The 19,563-nt window shown below is 45.7% G+C and overlaps 1 protein-coding gene across 1 annotated transcript in view; it reads left to right on the top strand.

The window, feature by feature from the left end:
* The window catches only part of LOC146189645 (sodium-coupled monocarboxylate transporter 2-like), a 33,786-nt gene extending 14,682 nt beyond the window's left edge, over positions 1-19,104 (top strand). The window contains exons 7-16 of the mRNA XM_084603308.1: positions 2,603-2,743; positions 4,899-5,028; positions 7,802-7,890; positions 9,746-9,855; positions 12,857-12,924; positions 13,017-13,103; positions 14,363-14,529; positions 15,468-15,577; positions 18,605-18,699; positions 18,824-19,104. Coding sequence (XP_084459434.1) covers positions 2,603-2,743; positions 4,899-5,028; positions 7,802-7,890; positions 9,746-9,855; positions 12,857-12,924; positions 13,017-13,103; positions 14,363-14,529; positions 15,468-15,577; positions 18,605-18,699; positions 18,824-18,952 — 1,126 coding nt within the window. The 3' untranslated portion in view covers positions 18,953-19,104. The remainder of the gene's footprint in view (positions 1-2,602; positions 2,744-4,898; positions 5,029-7,801; positions 7,891-9,745; positions 9,856-12,856; positions 12,925-13,016; positions 13,104-14,362; positions 14,530-15,467; positions 15,578-18,604; positions 18,700-18,823) is intronic.
* Positions 19,105-19,563: the final 459 nt, after the last annotated feature.

Raw genomic sequence — 19,563 nt, 5'->3', positions numbered from 1 at the left:
CTCCACTACGGCACCTTGAACCTAGTGATACGAGCGAGCTGTTAAAGATAGCCGCGATTAAGATTTGAAGCGGTAGCATTGACGTATGGACATTATTCGTTGTTTCTAAGTGATCATATAATTAGTGGTTCTAATCACCAGAGTTAAGTAGCACTCCAAAACGTGAGACGATCTCACAAGGCATCCTATTTATCTTGATGAGCGAGCGCGTATCCGCTAGCGGTATAGAGGCAGCGTGGCCAGATCGCTGCCGAAAGGGAAACGATCCGATTCCCATCGACTGTATTACTTTTCGGCTGGATTAATACCATGGTTCGACGCCGGTTTCTGTCGGGCGAAGCAATGCATCGCGCGAACGTGTAAGCGCTAGGCACCGACCACGCTATGGTTGGATGTTATATAGGGTTTTAACATGCCAAAGCAACGCCTTCTCCTAAAGTTACTCAGGCTGTGAGGGAATCCGTAGCAAAGTGCTCTGGGTATGTCGACCACCCCGGGGGTTCTTTAAAGGTGCACTCACATCGCTTACGGGCGCCTACAGTAAGGGGACATACTAGCGCCGTTTACATCTACCCGACAGGGGTGGATGAGTGATCGGGTAAGGAACCGGTTACAGGGTTCGTGTAAACGCATCCGGGCTACATCGGGCAGTCGAGGGGTTGAGTCAACTTTGCCGCAAAGGGTAGGTTGACTTGTTCGACTTCGTTACAGGCTGCATGTACACAACAGTTCACTAATACCTCTGTCACACGAACACTTCCGATCCTCGTTGAACTCGATCTACACTGAGGCTTTCAAGAACGATTGAAGCATCTGGTGCTTCACGGGCGTTTTCAATGAGCATTGAGAAGTTTTCTTTTTGGTCTCTCTTCTCTGTCGTCTGCCGTCAGTCGCAACGAGTCTCAAAAGGAAAGGAAACGCAAGACTGGGGTATGATTGCGCGATTTCGGCGTACACAGCAGCATTTCGTGTTGGCGCCTCAGGTCATTTAATCTATCTTCCCAGCAGTCGATGAGTGCCGCAGTTCCTCATTCGCTCCACAGTTTCAGCGCCAAGGCAGTCGATGAAGAGGCCATCTTTGCTTGCACTGGTGGTGGACTGTGGTGTCGAGATTATAAAATTAGCTCACAAGCTTAATGCTCTACGAATGCTCTAGCAATGTCTAAAAATGTTCTATCATGCCTTAATTTATATGTTATTCATCCGTTTTCAAATTTTAGAGCTCGCTGATGACGAGGGTGTCGATGACCGCTTTCGAGTGTGCTTGAAATCCGAAGAGCAATTGAGGAAGCAGCTTGAAGTCAAGCAGGCTCGAGCTCGATTGCACTTGAAAGTTGCCGTGTGACAACCTCGATGTGCGCTGAGTTGAATGCAGACCGAGTTCAATGAGGATCGAAACAGTCCGTGTGACATAGGTACAAATGTAAAAGCTGTCGAGTAGAGTCAGGAAAGCGCGGGAGACGACCTTGAGCCGCTCCCCAGCTGCACCGTGCCATTCGCCCCGCGATTAGCCAAGAGACTTCACCGCAGTTGTTCCACCGCCGCCGCGCGCCTCACCTACACAGTTGGCCGTGCGCCGCAGCTGGAGCCGGTGCTGTCAGACGGCGTGCGCTTTCATATAAAGTTACTCACTTAGGCAGCGCGCGCCTCGCCATGGATCAAAACGTAGCTGGGCCATCTCACAACATTACGAAGAGTATTTCGCAACGACCATAAGATAGTATCTGCAACGATTAGAGATACACTTTAATCTGCATGCGAAAATAAATCATTGCCACACTTACCATGTTTCGTCGTTACTATGCACAAGAGCCTAACCGGAAATACTTAGGGTAACCAAAGCTCTCCTCTCACTTCGTATAAATAAAGGTTTGTATAAGTAAAAAGTGTTGAACCTCAGCAATTTGTTGGAGACGTTAGTGCGTTCAACAGAAGGGAACAGAAGGATGTGTGCGCTCTGAGATATTAGAGAGATTTAGCTTACCGTGATCCGCGATCCGCCACCGTGACTCTCTACCGCGCGTGGGTGGGGCGCTCAAGCTGATTGGTCCCAACGCGGCAGGTCTGTGTGCCGACATCCAGTATGTGGCGCCATCTATCGGCGTCAAGGGGGGTCTGGGCAAGCGCAGTGGAACGCGCGGTGGCGGATCACGGTAGTAGATCGCGGATCACGGTAAGCTAAAACAGCGCGTGAAAGCTTGCGTAAGCAGTGAAGCGGAGGCCGTGCCGGCGCTGTAGGGTGTAATGTGAAGAGGCTCTATAGCATTTGCGGCCGTGTTCATGCTTCTGCATTGCACCACAGCAATGCACCACTGGAGTGCTGTGGTATTTTCTATCAATAAATCAAGTATCCTTGCGTCTCCCGCAGCTCCACCCCATCAGTGTGCCTTGGCATACAGTTCATGTCATCCATATTTTATCCCCGAGTGCCTTCGGCACGTATATGCGTCCGCATTTTCATGCCCGATGTGCTTTCTGGGGCCCGTTGAATGTCCAAGAGGCTTCTATATGTCTCACGTTGCATCTGTGCACGCTCGTAAAAGAGGAAAGAGAGCTGCTCGCAGGGTGCCTGCAGTGTTCTATTGTGCGACGCGTGCTGCAGGACAGAGCTGGACCTGTCGAGCGACGAGAACATTTGGAGCAACTTGGTGGCAGCGCTTCCGTACTGCCTGGTGCGCGTCGGATTCGACCAGATGGCCGTGCAGCGTTTCGTAGCTGCCAGGACTGCGGTAGACGCAAAGTGGTACGCACACTCCTCTTTCACTCAGTCCCATTTCTTGAGGAAGCAGCCAAGAGAAACGGAAAAGCAGCGGTGTGTTGAGCGCCCTATGAGGCGCCCTAAATTTTGCATTCCTAAAAAAAAGTCGTAGAAGGCCGACCACATCTGTGGACTGGAACAGCATAACGGAAAAGAGCGCTAGCAGAAGAAGGACAATAAAAAGGAGGACACGCAACTGTGCTGTTGTGCGTCTTCCTTTTTCTTATCCTTTCGTCTAGCTGCTAGCGCGGTTTTCCGTTATGCTCTACCAACTGGTCCAGCAACATACTTGACGGAAAGAGCACAGATCAAAAGAGCAACACCTCGTACTAATTGAGCCAAGCCCACAGTTCATGGATGAAGTTTCCATTCGATAATATCCTAAAACGAAGAACAGAAAGGGTAATAACAATGTCTTTATTGCACATTTAGGAATAAAACATTCTAAGGACGATTACGAGATTTGAGGATGATTTGAGAGCCACTATTGAAGCCTTTCTGCGATATATTGACGCAAAGAATTAGGAATGCTTGTATGTATGTATGTATGTATGTATGTATGTATGTATGTATGTATGTATGTATGTATGTATGTATGTATGTATGTATGTATGTATGTATGTATGTATGTATGTATGTATGTATGTATGTATGTATGTATGTATGTATGTATGTATGTATGTATGTATGTATGTATGTATGTATGTATGTATGTATGTATGTATGTATGTATGTATGTATGTATGTATGTATGTATGTATGTATGTATGTATGTATGTATGTATGTATGTATGTATGTATGTATGTATGTATGTATGTATGTATGTATGTGCAGTTACAAAGCACTCTAGTTTTCTCACGAGCCAAAGATAATTTCGCAGAAATAAGAGAAAGGAGGGCCATGATCGAGCGGCGTGCAAAGCTGATGGCTCTTTTTCTGAGAAATTATCATTTACTCTTGACTTCCTCGTGGCTCTCTTTCACTCGGTTGCACTGATACGCTGATAAGATGATAATGATCTTAAGTTGAGGTGATACATTTACAGGGAAATCACAGCTGGCGCATCCTAGCTTCCTTCCATCCGACAAGGCAAGTATAATATACAACACGCCGTAGCGGAGGCAGTGACGGTGTAAATGAAAATTGTTCGGTCGACAGGAAAATCTTCCGCACGCTTTCTTCACTTGTTGTTGGTAAGCTCTCTTGGATGATAGAGTAGCGCTCATTGGTCCAACGCATGATGTTCCAACTGCTGAACTTTATCGCAAGATCGGTAAAGGCTCCGTTCTGCAGAAAATCTGGTGTTGGCGTCTTGATCGAAAAATGAGGAGCATGGCTCTGGCAGGTGATAGCTGGCTAGTGGAGCACTGGTTGGTAAATGAGTTGTGCAATGTCACGGTGCCAGATGCTGCCACAAAATTGGGAAGAGCTGGCAACTCAGGTCACTCATCTGAGGTCATTGAATAGGAGTCAACATTCCAGGGCTCTTATATGTCGAGTCAAGCACACTGCGCAGTTTATACAGCTTGGTTAAAGGGGGGTTTTATATCTTTGTTAGGTTGTCCTTTACGTCTGGAGTTGGATAATGTAGTAGCTTATGATTATATGATAATCTGAATGTGTGAGATGTCGTGGACACGTGTTAAGAGTTTCATAATAAATCCACCAGAAACTACATGTGCGCGAGAGAAGAACCACAAAGAGAGCCGCAGACGGGAGCCATTGACGTTGTTGCGTCATATCCTTTATGTCACCCATATGTTTTTCTTCCAGTTTTCGTTAATTGTAACATTGTCACACAGGGCTCATGCGTGCCTAACATTTGCTTCCCTACCACAAATGGCAAAGCATTGTCACGGACTGGAGAACTTGAAAACGGTTGAAATGAAAATTAAACGATTTCTAAGATCATGAACCGGAATCCGTAAAGATGTCGCTTCAAAAGGCATAGACGGATGTTATACGATACCACTGAAAAGGCCATAAGGGGCATAACATTTGGCAAGGAAATGTGTTCGTTTACTACAAAATAAGAGCTCTGGCGCCATGTGCCAGTGTATTTGAATAAGGACCGAATCCACACACACACACTCAGTCTATACACTCGTGCATCCTGCGCGAGCCTGCGAACCGTTACAGGATCGCTATCGCTGGTGGTGGATTCGTGCTCTTCTTCTTCCTCGTGGTGGCGTGCTCAGGGGTGGCCATTATCTACTGGTATCGAGACTGCGACCCGTTTCAGCGAGGGGCTATCCATTACTACGACCAGGTGAGGGGTCCTCACTATACCACCCGGTTCAAAGGTGGTCAGTCCATCCATTTGACTGCACGCCCCGCCGGCATGGCGCAATTTTTTTTCTTTATTGCATGAATTGGTACAAATACATCAGTAAAAGATCGTGGGCTGACAACCGTGTCTAATGGACTTTCATTACCACAAGTTCGCCCGTCAGACTCAAGACCTCCTCCGCAGCGTCTTGCTGCTTCAAAATTTCTTTTAGTTTATACACTTGTTCAACAAAATAATCACATACAGATCGTGCATCGACATCACAGTGTCTATAAGCCATCCTACTCCTCCAAATACTGTGAAGGCCCAATAGTATGATGAGGCCATACTGAAAATCATCATTAACAGTTGTCAAGTACCGAATTCCACGTGGCGTCAATGGCAGGTCTTTTTTAAGTGTCCTTTGTAACACATCCCAGTAAAACACGGCATCCCAACAATCCAGGAAACCATGCTCAACTGTTTCAGGTTTCATACATAGTAGACAGTTTGAGCCCCAAGGTACAAAAAGGCCCTTTTCTTTCATCCATGTTTTGACTGGGAGGGTTCCTGTATGCAATTTAAGAAAGAATGTTTTTACGCCCGGTGCAACAGCCATGTTTTTAACTCGCTTGAGCACGTCTTTCCCTGGGCCTTCACAGTATAAGGTTCTGTACAATGGAGCTGGGAACAATTGTGAAATAAGATCCTTGTACAGCCGCTTAGGTGGTACCGTCGCTAAACACTCTACATAGTACCGCACGCGCAAAAACCTGAACGACCACACCACTTCTCACAGGAAGCGTGACACAGTGTATCTCCGAACAGAGCATGAAGAGACTATAAACTCTGGAATTGCACTGGACAGCATGATTTGCATAAAGGTTCTCAGGAATGCATCTTTTTGGTCACGTAGGAAACAAATCCTTAAAACCATCTGCCGCACATATAGATGCATTAGAGACAACCCTCCGTCTCTAACTCGCCGAAAGAGATTATCTCTGTTAATTTGTTCCCAGTTGGACGACCAAATGAAGGCCGCAAATACACGATGGAACCTTTGTATATTGATTCGAGTACAAAAAAAAAAAAAAAAAAAAAAAAAGCCGGGGTGGCGCAGTTGAACCAAACCAAACCAAACCAAACCAAAGCAAACCATTTGACTGCACGCTTATCTCTGCTAGCCTGCTTTCGCTTGCATGCCTTTTGCCTCTCTGCAGACTCTTCCTGCCTACCTCATCTGCCCGCGTGCCGGCTTTGTCTGCATACCTCCCTCACCTGCCTGCCTCATTGGCTTGCGTTCCGGCTAATCCTACGTGCGAAGTTTAACCCCTACTTCCTTGTCTGCCTATCTCCTATGCCTGCGTGCCTCCCACAACCTGTTCTCTTTTTCTGCATGTTTATTATCTTCATTAGCTGCTATACACACTTCTATACCTACCTGTCCCCTTTTCCATCCTGCCTCCTTCGCCTCAGTTCCTGCTTTAGTTGTGTGGCTGTCTTGGCTCCCTGCGTCTCTCTGTACTTCCTTTGCCTGCATTTTTTTACATGCTTACCTTCTTTATCTACCGGCCTCCTTTGCTGGCGTACAGCATTTTTTTTCCTTTATACCTTTTTGCCCATTTGCCTCCCTTACCTCAGTGTCTCCTCTGGCTGCCTTTGGCTTCACCTGCTTGCCTTCACCTTTTTACTTACTTTGCCTGAATTCACTTTTTATCTGTGTACGTTATTTGGTTGCCCACATTCTTGCCTACCCACCAGCTTTGCCTGCGAACATATAGGCGAACGCTTCACCACCCATTGATCAAAAAAGCCGTCGGTGTTAGAGCCACTCAAGTGGTACCAAAACTCACCTGCCGTCGCCAGCAGTACGAAGCCAGCGGGCGCGTGTGGAAAGGAAGGGATGCAGCCCTTCTAAGCATACGTGCGAGGGAAGTAGTGGCGAGAGTGTAAGGCCATCGTTCAGAGATCGCGCCAAGGATATTCTCTACCAGCATGTCTCTGCGTTCTTCCTCGCAGTGATGGGTCGTTGCACGCATGGAAAGAGAGCCTTCCAGACGAAAAATGCTTCAGTAGGTGTTGAAAAAAATGTCTGCCTTCCACCGTTCAAGCGCCGTGTTTGTCGTGTGTGTCTTTAGCGTGCCCGACGGCATGTCGATCAAGAACCTCGACTAAGAGGGGCCGATAGATGCGACAAAAGCTCCAGCAAGACGCAGTGATTCGGTAACGAAAGGCCGAGACGAATACGCTCTGGATATGCACAAGTAAAAAAAAAAAAAAAAAAAAAAACGGAAACTTGCAAATATTCTCCATGACTGTACAGCTGTACCTTCCGAATACTTGCTATTTAAAGGCGGACACATCCGAAGACAAAACTCGGTGTGGGGCAGTAATGCTTTCACATTATCACATCAAAGCAGTCTTAAAGGTATCTGCTGATTATTTTCTTTGCCTGCATGCATGCCTCCTTCTTCTTCCTACATACTTGGCCTACATTCCTCGTTTACACGCGTTCCTTCTTTGGTTGCCTCTCTCGCTTTTTTTTTTGCAGGCCTGCAGGCCTTTTTTAAGCGCTTACCTCTTTTTCCTGCATGGATTTGCCTGCGTGTCTTTATCTGCCTTTATGTAGGAATACCTTCTGTACATACTGAAACAAAAATACTATATTCACTGTGATGTATTTTGATAATGCACAGTAATTCGATAATACACAGTGGACGACCTTGGTTGCAGTCTAAGTGTGTCTGCCAACTTCCTTTTGTCATATTTTAAGATTGTTCCGTACTACATGATGGAGAGCCTATCCGCCGTGACGTCCCTGCGGGGCTTATTCCTGGCTGGTATCCTCGGAGCATCGACAAGGTAAGCTGTACGCATCTCAACCATAATACTGGACGATGCTGTGGCAGGGCGTTACCACAGGGGGGTTCTGCATGTTGGGCAGGTACCAGACGTCGCATGCAGGAAGCTCCGAGTCTCGTGCACTGATGCTGCATGATTGATTCGTGCACAAGAAACTTAGTTCTTGAAGGTGTTGGCGCGCTTTGGTCTCCTAAGTTCAATACAAAACGCCGTTGTTCGCAGTGTCAGCCTATATGCTTGATGGGTATTTATAGGCCTTCATTTGGCTTAGCAGGGGTGCACGAAAGGGTCATGTAATATCTGATGTTCCCAAAAACTGCAGAAACTGCACTGGGACAATGCGAAAGCGTTAGGGCTGCCGTGACGTGTTTACTAGCTACCCTCGCTAACTACAGGTCACTAGTATGTATCACCAATTAGTATATTAATAATTTTTCATCGCCAATTTATTATCTAATCATTTTAGAAATAATTAGCTTTATCACCAATTATCTTACAACGATTATCTTATCACTAAGTACCTGTGACTAACTACATATTCCTAATTATCTCATCACTATCATAGTTATCTGATCACCAATTATCGCAAGGGTAATTATGAACCACTATATCTTGAGGTAATTATACGAGTAAATAGGGTATTGTGACCTACTTGCTCAAGTAAAGCAGACCATATTCAGTGCATTTCCTGTCGTTTCTGCTTTTGGGATACTCGCTTTCGAGTCATTTGATAGTCCAAAATGAATGGCCGACTAACAGACGACAGATATCCTCAGTTTCTACTGGCCACTTGATCGCAGGGGCGAATTTAACTACAGAAACAATATAAATGACCTTCAGGCTCTTTTTGGAAGGGGGAGGGGGGGGGGGGGGTGGTCTGATCTAGCCCTGCCGTGCCTAAGGCTAGATCTTCGTGAAAGAAAGTAAAAACGCTATTTTAATACGTTAAAAGTGTAGTAAACATTGCACAAATACTCCCTCCTTCCTCTTTCCCCGACGACCTTCTCCAAAAGTACCCCACAAACTAAACCACGAACTAATTTCAAGAGCAGGCCGTTCTCATTATAACAACGAAAGTTACATATTATTTTGTTATCTTTACAAGAAGGAATTTGATCATATGTTATATCTGTTTCCACTGTGTTGTGTACATTGATTTTATGTTATTTACGCTTTGTGAATGTTGTTTGTTTTATTCTGGAGGAATTTTATTTTGTACTACTTGTTTTCACTGTATTATATTCATTGTTCTGTATCAAAATTAACCCACTCCCCTCTGTAATGCCTTTGGCTCTGAGGGTACAATAAATAAATAAATAAATAAATAAATAAATAAATAAATAAATAAATAAATAAATAAATAAATAAATAAATAAATAAATAAATAAATAAATAAATAAATAAATAAATAAATAAACGAATAAATAAATAAATAAATAAATAAATAAATAAATAAATAAATAAATAAATAAATAAATAAATAAATAAATAAATAAATAAATAAATAAATAAATAAATAAATAAATAAATAAATAAATAAATAAATAAATAAATAAATAAATAAAATGTTTGCTATGAGCGACCATTTCGTGGGCCGCACCCATAATTTTACCACAGTCTTCTCCCTAGCACCAAGGGGGCTTATATGTGGTGATTAAGGATATTTCGTGCATTCCTGGCATCTGAGGTAAAGTTTTGGGGCTCAGAAAGAAGGCTTTCTGTGCTGGAAATCCTTTCGTGCGCATGCAGTTTAGCTTTGAGCCGAGTAAAATGGCAAAATAGTGTGCATCTGCTCATCGTATACCACGCATTACCTTTGACGGAGAAATAAGGGCACGTCATCTCCAATGCGCAGCACTGTCTCGTCGGTGGTCAACTCCCATGCGGCCATCATTTACGTCGACATGGTCGCGCCGTACGTGAGGATGAGTGAGAGGACGGCTGCCACCGTGGTGCGACTGTTGGGTGAGCCGTCTTCCGCTTACCTACCATGTTAAGCTCACGAAGTAAGCATGTTTTGAAGTTTCTGGCTTTACGCACAATCTATGGTTTCGATCGATATAGCGCTTTATTTTTCCGTGTCACCCAATACACTAAGAAACGTCGAGCGCGATTATGTGTGCAAGGTGCGATCAATGTAGCAACCAAATTTTTTTACCAGCCAGATTCAGCAGACTATGACACCGAATGCGGCTTTAAAACAGGATATATGCGTGTGGACCTGTGACTTCTTTGCGCGCGAAAGTGCAGAAGCAATTGAGTTCCGTCACCATGCTTGATATGCTTGTTGTAAGGCTGTGACCTGCACACTCTCTCCTTGATGTCACGCAATTTGGCCGAGCAATGACGGAGAGCATTGTTCGAGCACGAAAGCTGGTTCTCCATGTGCAACGCAAGTGAACTCGAAGCGTTAGCTCTTCAACAATGGCAACATAGTTAGCGAAGCTATAATCAATATGAGTCAGAGCACGACGTCTGGTTTTCTTTCATTTCTCAACAAGGATCAGAGGGCAGAAGCCCAAAAAAAATATTACACAGAAAACATTTATTCCATATCATTACTGGTGGCAGTCGACTGTTGATTATTTCAAAGGTTTGTAGTTTTTGCCGCTCAGTGGCTGCCTTCTTAGTAGGGTGTGGAAATAAGTATAATTTTTTAATTGAATCCACTACGAATAGTGCATCTCCGCTACCCTATCGAATACGAACAGTGTGTCTTTCTTACCGAATTGAATACGAATCGAATATTTACAACACCGAAGGAAATACAAATTGTATATTTGTACTAATATTCGCTACATTTGCTAATCATCGGATGAAATAGGGAATATCGTGAAACGTGGAAACGCCATATACCGTACTGTGGTGCGATCGCTAACTTATGCAGTTGAAACTGCAGCCGTTAAGAGACAACTATGAGGCCGCAATGCGATCTCAGTATGTTAACTATGCGCGTCAAGTTATACGAGTAAAAAATGTTGTCCTTGCTTGTCGATGACGAAAAGGAATGAAGTGTAGCCACACCTCAGGACATGAGGCGGGCAATCTCGCGTCTTAGCCGCGGCCTCCGATTCCGGCAATAAGGCAAGGTTGTCACGTAAGCCTTTCCGCATCGTCCAGTCTTAAAGGCATGTATGAGTAGTGCGAACGCTGCTACACGAATGGAGTTCGTGGAAGCACCGATCCCTTCATACCATGTATATTCACCCCTGCAGGATGGCACGCAACTTTGGTGTGCGCCCTGCTTTTAGATCAGTCATTAAGGAAATATACTACGGCGGGTCTTATTTGAACTTGCTGCCAGTTATTCGAAAAGTTTAACATATTTCAATCAATCAATGATCATTTATTTTACCAACAGAGTGTATTATTTCTAAACCGCAGTATTTGAGTTTTTCGAGCAATCGAATCCGAGGATATTCGATTCGCTATTCAGAATTACGAATATTAACAAACCCCTACTTCTTATCCTTTAGCATGTTTCCAAAATTTCCGCGATAGTTCGTGCGTAGCAATGCTCAGCCCGTGTTGCTGGTACTTTCACTTCATAAAGCACATATGAAGCATATAACGCACGTGTGCAGCATGAAGCCAAATAGCGTTAAAAGAAGAAAGAGTAGTGCTTCTTTTAGGAACATTTCGCAATATCGAAGGGACATTAAGCACGGACTTGATAGACCGGCTTGACTGACAGCGATTCACCCTGCTCGGTCCAGGTACGCGGCATCAGCGAAGGGGTGCGCAGGCCTCAAGTGTTCTATGAAGATCAGGCTAGTCTAGTTTTCAAATTACAATTGATAGTTGAATTGTTAAATCATTATGCACAGTCTGGTTGACTGCTGCAACCACAGAGCTCAGCACTTTAATGCAATAGCATGAGAGCACACGTTCCGGATAAAAACCAGTAGCACCCTTGCGTCTCTCACTAAAACTTCTGATTGGTCGGTAAAGTTACGTCGTTTTCTGACATCACACACCCCGCGACCATTCTGCATTAGGCCGGGTCGTGTGACATTGTCACATCATTAATATTTTGACCAATTACAGAATTTCGTTGCCGAGGTGGTTGTACTCGGTTAGGCAGCAAGTGACATATGACCGAGCAACGCGTGCGACATTTCAGTACCACATGACATGGCCGAATAGGCAGGCGCTCATGCAGGAGGCTCTGTAAGGTCAAAACCTCGAAAACAGCATTGCAAGAGGCCTCTGAACAAACAAAGTTATTTTTGCTGAAAAGAAAAAAGATGCTCAAGCGCAATCGAACCGCTTTCCTTAGGGTTGCAAGCCGAGCGCGCGTCCGGTACACAACTGAGGAGTGTTTGATACAGAGTTTAGTTTACAGAGATTATGCGACTGCTCTACGCCGTAGAGTAGACAGCAGCCACACACTGCCTTAATTAAATTGAGACGAAAAATTAGCACTATTAAGCCCTTCTAAGAAGCAATGCTCTTAGCTGTACAGTTGGGCTCTGCTCAGTAGCCGTACTGGTTAGCCCTACTGATAATGTTGCTAATTAGGGCCATTACTTAGCGACAATGCACAGTGTCTATACAGCACGTTACTGCATGAAATTTTGAATACATTTAGATGTCCCTATATATTATTTGGACTGAGTAATCGATCAGCAACATCACAACATGACTGAACGTAAGTGTTATACGGCAAGTTACAAGCCATATAGTTTCAACTGGACACTCTACACCAGGTTCATGCCGTGTAAAGCATTTGTCAAACATATAAATCCAAGTTCTTTGCTTCTAAGCTTTTAAAGGAGTCCCCGAAAGCACATTTTGGTATGCCTAAGCTCGAAAAAGTTTAGGAGATTGCGAACTCTAAAAAGGTTGTACAAGCCTCACTACAAGGCGTTTTTAGAAGCCAGCCCATTGGGCTTTATATCTTTCTAATATATATTTCAATTTCGGGAAAAACACGAGTATTTTCGCTCAACACCTTCCCTTCCAGCTGTGGTCAGTGGCACCGTGATGACAGCTTTTGCGGTAGCGGTGCCAGCTCTAGGCACAGCAACTCGGGTGCGTATATAGTTCAGATTACTTTGTTCCACCGCTAAGCTTTTGAACGCTGTTCGCTTCTGCGTACCATCCTTCTCTCATTCTGTTTGCAGCTGTTCCTATCACTCTACGGCTCGGCTGCGGGTCCATTTGCCGGCCTGCTTCTCCTCGCCATCTCGTCGCCTTGGGTCAACGCAAAGGTCGCCACATTTCGCATCCTCACACTCTTGCTAGTCATTGTATACTAGCTGTTTTCGATGTAAGAAGAAAAAAAAAACTTCGCTGGGAAAAAAGTGTTTACTGGTTCAAATAGCCTTGTTGACAGCGGTGACAGCGGCCTCTTCTTAGCTTTGGTGGCGGGAAAAAGACAGGGCAAACGCAAGTGCGGGACCGCCCGGGCTAATTGTGCCAAGGAGCGAAACATGCTTCTTTGCTTCATTTGACGGAATGACTACGGTATCAATGAAGAAGCCCATTACTCAAGGAGCGCTGTGGTCCACGTGATGTGGCCTGGCTGGAAATGGTGCTTCAAAGTGAACATTGTCAAAGACCGGGTTGAAGCAAGCTAGGCCTGCTTTACTTGGTACAGCAGCTCCATCATCAGGTGAATTAACTGCTGGGTTCTGCAGCATAATCGCATTTATTAGGGAGGCATTTATAGGAGACGTGAGCATTGGGACAGGAGAAAAAAATGAACGCAAAAGAATTAGGAGGACACCTAAGCTTCGCCTGAAGAGTAGACGCAATGGCGAGCGCCGTCATTGTCTCACTCCCAATGCTCGTACTCTCCGATAATGAATGCTTGTTTACCAGCATCCCTCAAGAGATGAGTATAAGCCTATCGTACCGACGCTAACATATGGAGCAGAAAAATGGAGGCTTGCAACTATTTTGAGAATGGCGCATGCAGCAATGTATGGAAAGGAAAGCGGTGCTATATGCGCTAATTTAAGGGGGAAGAGAGGAGAATGGACCAGCGGGTAAACGTGGACTGATTCCATCCTAGTTACATTATGAAAATGAAACTGGCATGGTCAGGGCATGTAATTCGAATGCACGATGACCGGTGCTCGGTAAACGCAGTGCCAAGATTATACTTCTGTGGCAGAGGACGGCAACGAGTCAAGCGGGCAAATGCGATTGTAATGCTTGTGGGGTTAGCACGGCCACAGTTGATGCAGGAAAGTGTTGATTGAATGGATGTGGGAGAGGCCTGTCTGCCGTTGGCGGTGGCTGCTGCTGCTGCCGATGATGGTGGTGGTGGTGATCTCTTGCTAGTTTCAGCGTCCGTCAAGTCAGCTATTGTTTGCCCTTGTTTCGCGCTGCCCTCTGTGTACTCCTAACCAGTTCAACCCAAATTCAGATGTACGAAACGACTCCGAAACTACTCCTCAGCTAGCCAGCGGATATTCAAGCCGGCACACTTGCAAGCACGCTCACGCGTCTCTGAACGTCGCAGGGGGCCGCTTGGGCCAGCCTGCTGGTGTGTGCTCTACAGCTGTGGCACGCCGTGGGCAGGAGCCTGTCCTCCCACCTCCTGGACCCTACTCCACTCTTGCCGCTCTCCGTGGACCGCTGCCCTTTGGACAACGGCACAGTAGTACCGCCGCCGACAGTACAGACTAGGTTCGTCTCGCGCGCAGGTTGGGCTTTTGTAGGGAGCGCTGCGGACTATACTAAGCAGACATCACGGTTGAGATAAAAATTTACTTAGATTTGTGCACGATAATACAAGGAAGGTAAACCAATTAAAGTTTGGGTATCACATGTATCATTTGCAACCGTATTTTATTTTGTGCCAGGGCTGGGGCATTTTATCAGACTCGTCTTCTCTGTCCGTTCGGCAATTTCAGGAGTCATCGAAGTAAAGCTCATTTTAATTCTGTATATCTATTATTTTTCAAACAGGCGATTGAAACCTAAAGCTGTCCAGCGAACCGCTTTATTTTTTCTTTTGACCACAACCTTCCTTGTATAAATTTATTTTTACTGTACGTGCCAGTACTTTATACACTAACTTCTGTACTATACCACCTGCAGGGACATCCTGGGCACCTACACAGATTGTCAGATCATGTGTAAATTTATGGGAATGACCTTTTCTAAGACTTCCTTCTAGCCTCTCTATACACGTATGTGAATTAGACACTAGTCTCAAAGAATAAACAGCGCAAGCCGTTCGCTGCAGTTTTCTTAGTCTTATTTCCTTAGTCTTATTTCTTAGTCTTATTTCTTATCTTATTTCCTATAAAATTTCGTTTTACATGCAACCTATAGGCTCTAAATAGACGAAAGTGATATTCATAGCCATAAAGGCATTAAAGCCTGTAAGAAGAATGTCATCATGAACATGCCATTTTACTGTTCGGTTTAACCTTCTTGACATCCGTTTAAGCCACGTTCGACGGAGTTTGACTCAGGCCTCTTTTACAAACTATCCTTCCAGCAAATCGGTCAGTTACCAGCTACTTTATTCAAAAAACTGTCCATGTGCCAGTTTCGTTTTGGGACATGGGCCATGTGGCACGTACCTGTTTGCGTGAGCCGGAACCGTTTTTATGCAGCTCCTCGGCGGCACTGATGTTCCCGCTGTACCGGCTCTCTTTCCTGTGGGTGTGCTGCGTGGGAGCCCTACTGACGCTGCTGCTCGGCACAGTCCTCAGTCTGGTCACAGGCGAGTGCCAGGTGTCTTGGCTTGATTCCAACGCATTTAGCCAGAAGGGCATCAGGCAGCCCTTCTGGCTAAATGATGCCCCTATTTTGACAAAAATTCTTATACTCATTGTGGGAGAACTGATTACCATCTGTGTACATGTTGTCATCAGGTGATGTGGAGAGCATGTGAAGGATGTTATTCGTGGTATAACTCTCAATTTTGTTCCTTGAAAACCGCTGACGGGACACTGAGAGCAACTTCATCTAACATTTGCTCTAAGAAAAGCAAATTCTGTGGGTCACTCGGATATGTTAATATTTGTCCGGCTTCAAAGAACGTGTTTATTGCCTAGAAAATATGACTATCAAAAGTTATCCACAGTTTTTATCAGACTCATGACGTCACGGCGGAGGATAACTTCACGATCACTGTTCGTTTGGGAGTCAGTAACGTCATAGCGTAGCCTCGGGAACTCATTGCTCAAAACAAATAAATTTGTCTTGGTGTTTATTTTGCATATTTTAGCTGCTTTTGTGGGATGTTAGTGGTTCCTCCACAGTGGACTCGTTCTCCCAACTTGTTCCACCATGCCACTAGAAAGAGATCTGCCGCTCCCACGGTCATCACTGCGCACGCACGCGATCCCTATAGACCTTCTGCGGAATAGATGGTGCCGACGTGTAGGATTGGCTCACGATGTACGAGCGCGTCAGCACACACAAAATGAGGACTCTGCCCTTGAGCTGACGTCATCTACGTAAAGGACATGGCGTGGGTGCAAGCAGAAGCACGAGGACCTGTTTCATAATCCGATACGACAGCTTACTGCCAAGTAGGAGCACGCACACCGCGCGCCAACGTTACGTGCACGCAGTTCTACGATCGATCCCTCGATGTCCGAGAGTGATATGGTTCGAGAGGGAAGCGCGAATGACGCCTTCGGGATTCTCGTTTATAAGAACTGTGCGAAGGTTAATGGGATGATCCAGGAATATCGCCGCATCGAACAAGATAATTCGACAAGAAGCATCACCCACCGGTTCTCATGGCTTCCGAATACAGCTGCGCTGTCGTCGTGCGTTGACCAGACTCCGCAGTTCCCCAACCCTACGTCTGGGAGCCTGCCGCAAATTTTACGTAGGACATGTCAGCTGTCGATAGCTAAGAACGCTCGACCGAACTCCTTCAGTTTCCCTAATTCATGCTGTCATCCGGCAAGAATTCACAAATATGGGTCTGCGATCTTTCAGCACAAACTCATCAGTCTACCATCCTCAGGCTAATGGGCTTATCGACTGCCGGAATTTAACATTGAGAGATATGCTATGTACGTACGTACACTTCTGTGCCGGCCATCCCGAATGGGACGAAGTTTTGCCTCCTGTCATATCCGCTTATAAATTGTCCCGCCATGACACTTCCGCCGGCTTTTCTGTGTTCTACATTTTGGTAGGCACACACCCTCGTTTGCCTTTAGACAGAAGTTTTCCACCTGCTATCGCTTCGACTGCAGAGTAGGCACTGGATGTCATTGCACACGTCAGCATGGCGCGCAGAGTTGCTCTGTCTTGTCTCACCGCATCTCGAGTTAAACAGAAGGCCGTTTACGACCAACCATAAGGACGTCCCTCGTCCTCCTGTGGTGTTCGTTTCGTCGCGTTGGAATTCTTGAAAAACGGCTGCCCCAATAGACCGGGCCTCATCGAGTCGTCTGGCAGGGGACCAACGGGGTGTGCGAAATCAGTCCTGTATCTTAGAAGACATCATCCACTCGCCTTGGGAATGGTGTCGTTCACGTGGTCCTGTTCAAACACCACAACACCTCTTACACGTCTTCCCCTTCGCGCCGAGACGGTGTACTTGCCTATGAGGATTATTTCACGGCCTTAAGCTTGGAGAACGAAGAGGGCGAAGTGTTGTGCAGGGGTGTGGTCACCGAGGAAGACGAAGTGTTTTCAAACACTGCCATTTTTCAAGAGGCCAACAACAACACTGCGCTGTCTTTCCCTGTACATATCTCAGAATCCTTTTTTTTGTAAATATATTTATTTCCGTATAGCAATATTGATGGTTTAGTTTCTGATATATACCCAAAGAAAAACATCTCTCCTCCGTGTCCGTCAATTTTCATTAGTTGCGGGAGCGTCGCTTCGCCTGAAAAAGCCGCATCAGGCATCGTTTCCCAGGAAACCCAGTGCAAGATTACGTCATAATGACGTGATAGAGTAGCTGCAAAGAATACAGAGTGACGTACGTTGGCATTGTCTTGGTTCTGGAGCCTACCTCTGGCGTGTGCGCGCTTTGCGCCACGTTAGATCGTGTACATCGACCGAGACGTCTCCCCCGTAGCACACCCTACTGTGATTGTTATAACCAGATCTAGTGGGAAGACAGCATGGCTTTGGAATTCATGTTTGTGTAGTTGCAGGAGAAACGTCTAGAAAATGCGTGGATTTGTAAGCTTGATATTATTGCCGCAGGTTAAATAAATAATTAATATTCTGAAAAGCGAAGCTAAACTTGTTTGTGATGTTTAGAAGGGCGAGGGGTCAGGCTAGTGGGTAATTTACTTGTTCCATAGCGCAACAAGCAACGGGACAAGAGCACCGTTTTTTCGTGCAAGGAGAAAGGAAGCGACATGAGCCGTTCTTAGCAATATAAACACTTTTATCTCTCGTTAAGCGAGTTATATGACACACCCTAAGGAGACCGTGATGTTTAGTTTAATGCACACAATGTGTCATGTACGCTACTCCAGCTCTTGTTATCGGCAAGTCCATTACGAATGGCACAAATGGAGTGCAATGGGGCAGGCAAATACACCGACCTTTTGGACAGCACTCGGTCAAGTGGTTGCGCTGCAGCTCCCCTATACGGTGTAAGCCATCGGTCTCCCAATTAAGCCTGACACTTGTTTGTATACAGCACATGAAAACGTGCATGGGGAATCGCGAGAACGAAATGCCAATGCCATCTGGGCCGCGCTAGTTATGAAAGCAATGACCTGCAGGTAACGACACGTCTCTGCCCTCGCGACTGTTGCAGGTGGCCTGCGTGAAACCAAGCGGAATCTGCCCCTAACTTGCCCTGTCTTCTTGAACTTGTGGAGGCACTTCCGAGCTCTTCGTCGAGTGCTCGAGGTACGGCTTTCAGAGCACGGTAAACTAGTTACAACAGTGGTCCGTTGTCATTCGCTGAAAGGCAGCGCTGCTGCACTGTACAAGGAACATGTTGAGTGAGTTGTGTTCCTTGATGTTTTTGCAGCCGGAGGAGAAAAAGGTGGGACCTGGAGCGACGGCCGACGATGACGGTGAAGAGGACAATGCGCGCACAGCGTTGAACAGCGACAACCGTCGCGCAAATACCGCCGTGGTTTGCTTCGAGCTGAGTTGAAAACTCGGATTCGTGCGCTTGAACGGCCATTTCGGCAACAGTGCGGGATGCATCGGCGATCCCTGATACAACAGGTCGCACAGAACTATGGGCTGTGGCTTAATTACGCACGACACACCTACGGCTCCACTCGTGGACTAATCACGAGTCACGGACTGACGCCATTTTTTGAGCTGCGAAGATTCCAGATATGTGTATAGGCCTGGTAGAACTTGTTTTCGGTGTACTTAATTGATTCATTCCAAGCAGAAAAAGCTATCAGTGATTAATAACTGCCAATGTGTGAGAGAAAGGACCGTCATGGAATTCTTAGAGAACGCAAATCAAAATAAACAATGGTTTAGGGGAAGCCTCAGAGTGCCAATGTTTCGGTTAGAGGACATGACAAGTATCTTGCCTGAACGTTTGCTAGAGCACTGACGCTTTCCTCAACCATTGTTCATCTTGCTTTGTGCGCATGCGTGAGTGACATGCCTGTCTGCGATCCTGTTTACTGTAATTATTACTATTTTTCCTGCATATATTTACTGTGATATCATTTTCCATTATTAAACCCATGAAAGGCTACGACCGTGCTGTATGTCTCTTCTTCGCGCCTTAATTTTGATTTT

The sequence above is a fragment of the Amblyomma maculatum genome, chromosome 5, assembly GCF_055883805.1.
Source record: "Amblyomma maculatum isolate TAMU_Amacu chromosome 5, ASM5588380v1, whole genome shotgun sequence".
Taxonomy (NCBI): Eukaryota; Metazoa; Arthropoda; class Arachnida; order Ixodida; family Ixodidae; genus Amblyomma; species Amblyomma maculatum.
This window is presented reverse-complemented; position numbering and strand designations above follow the sequence as displayed.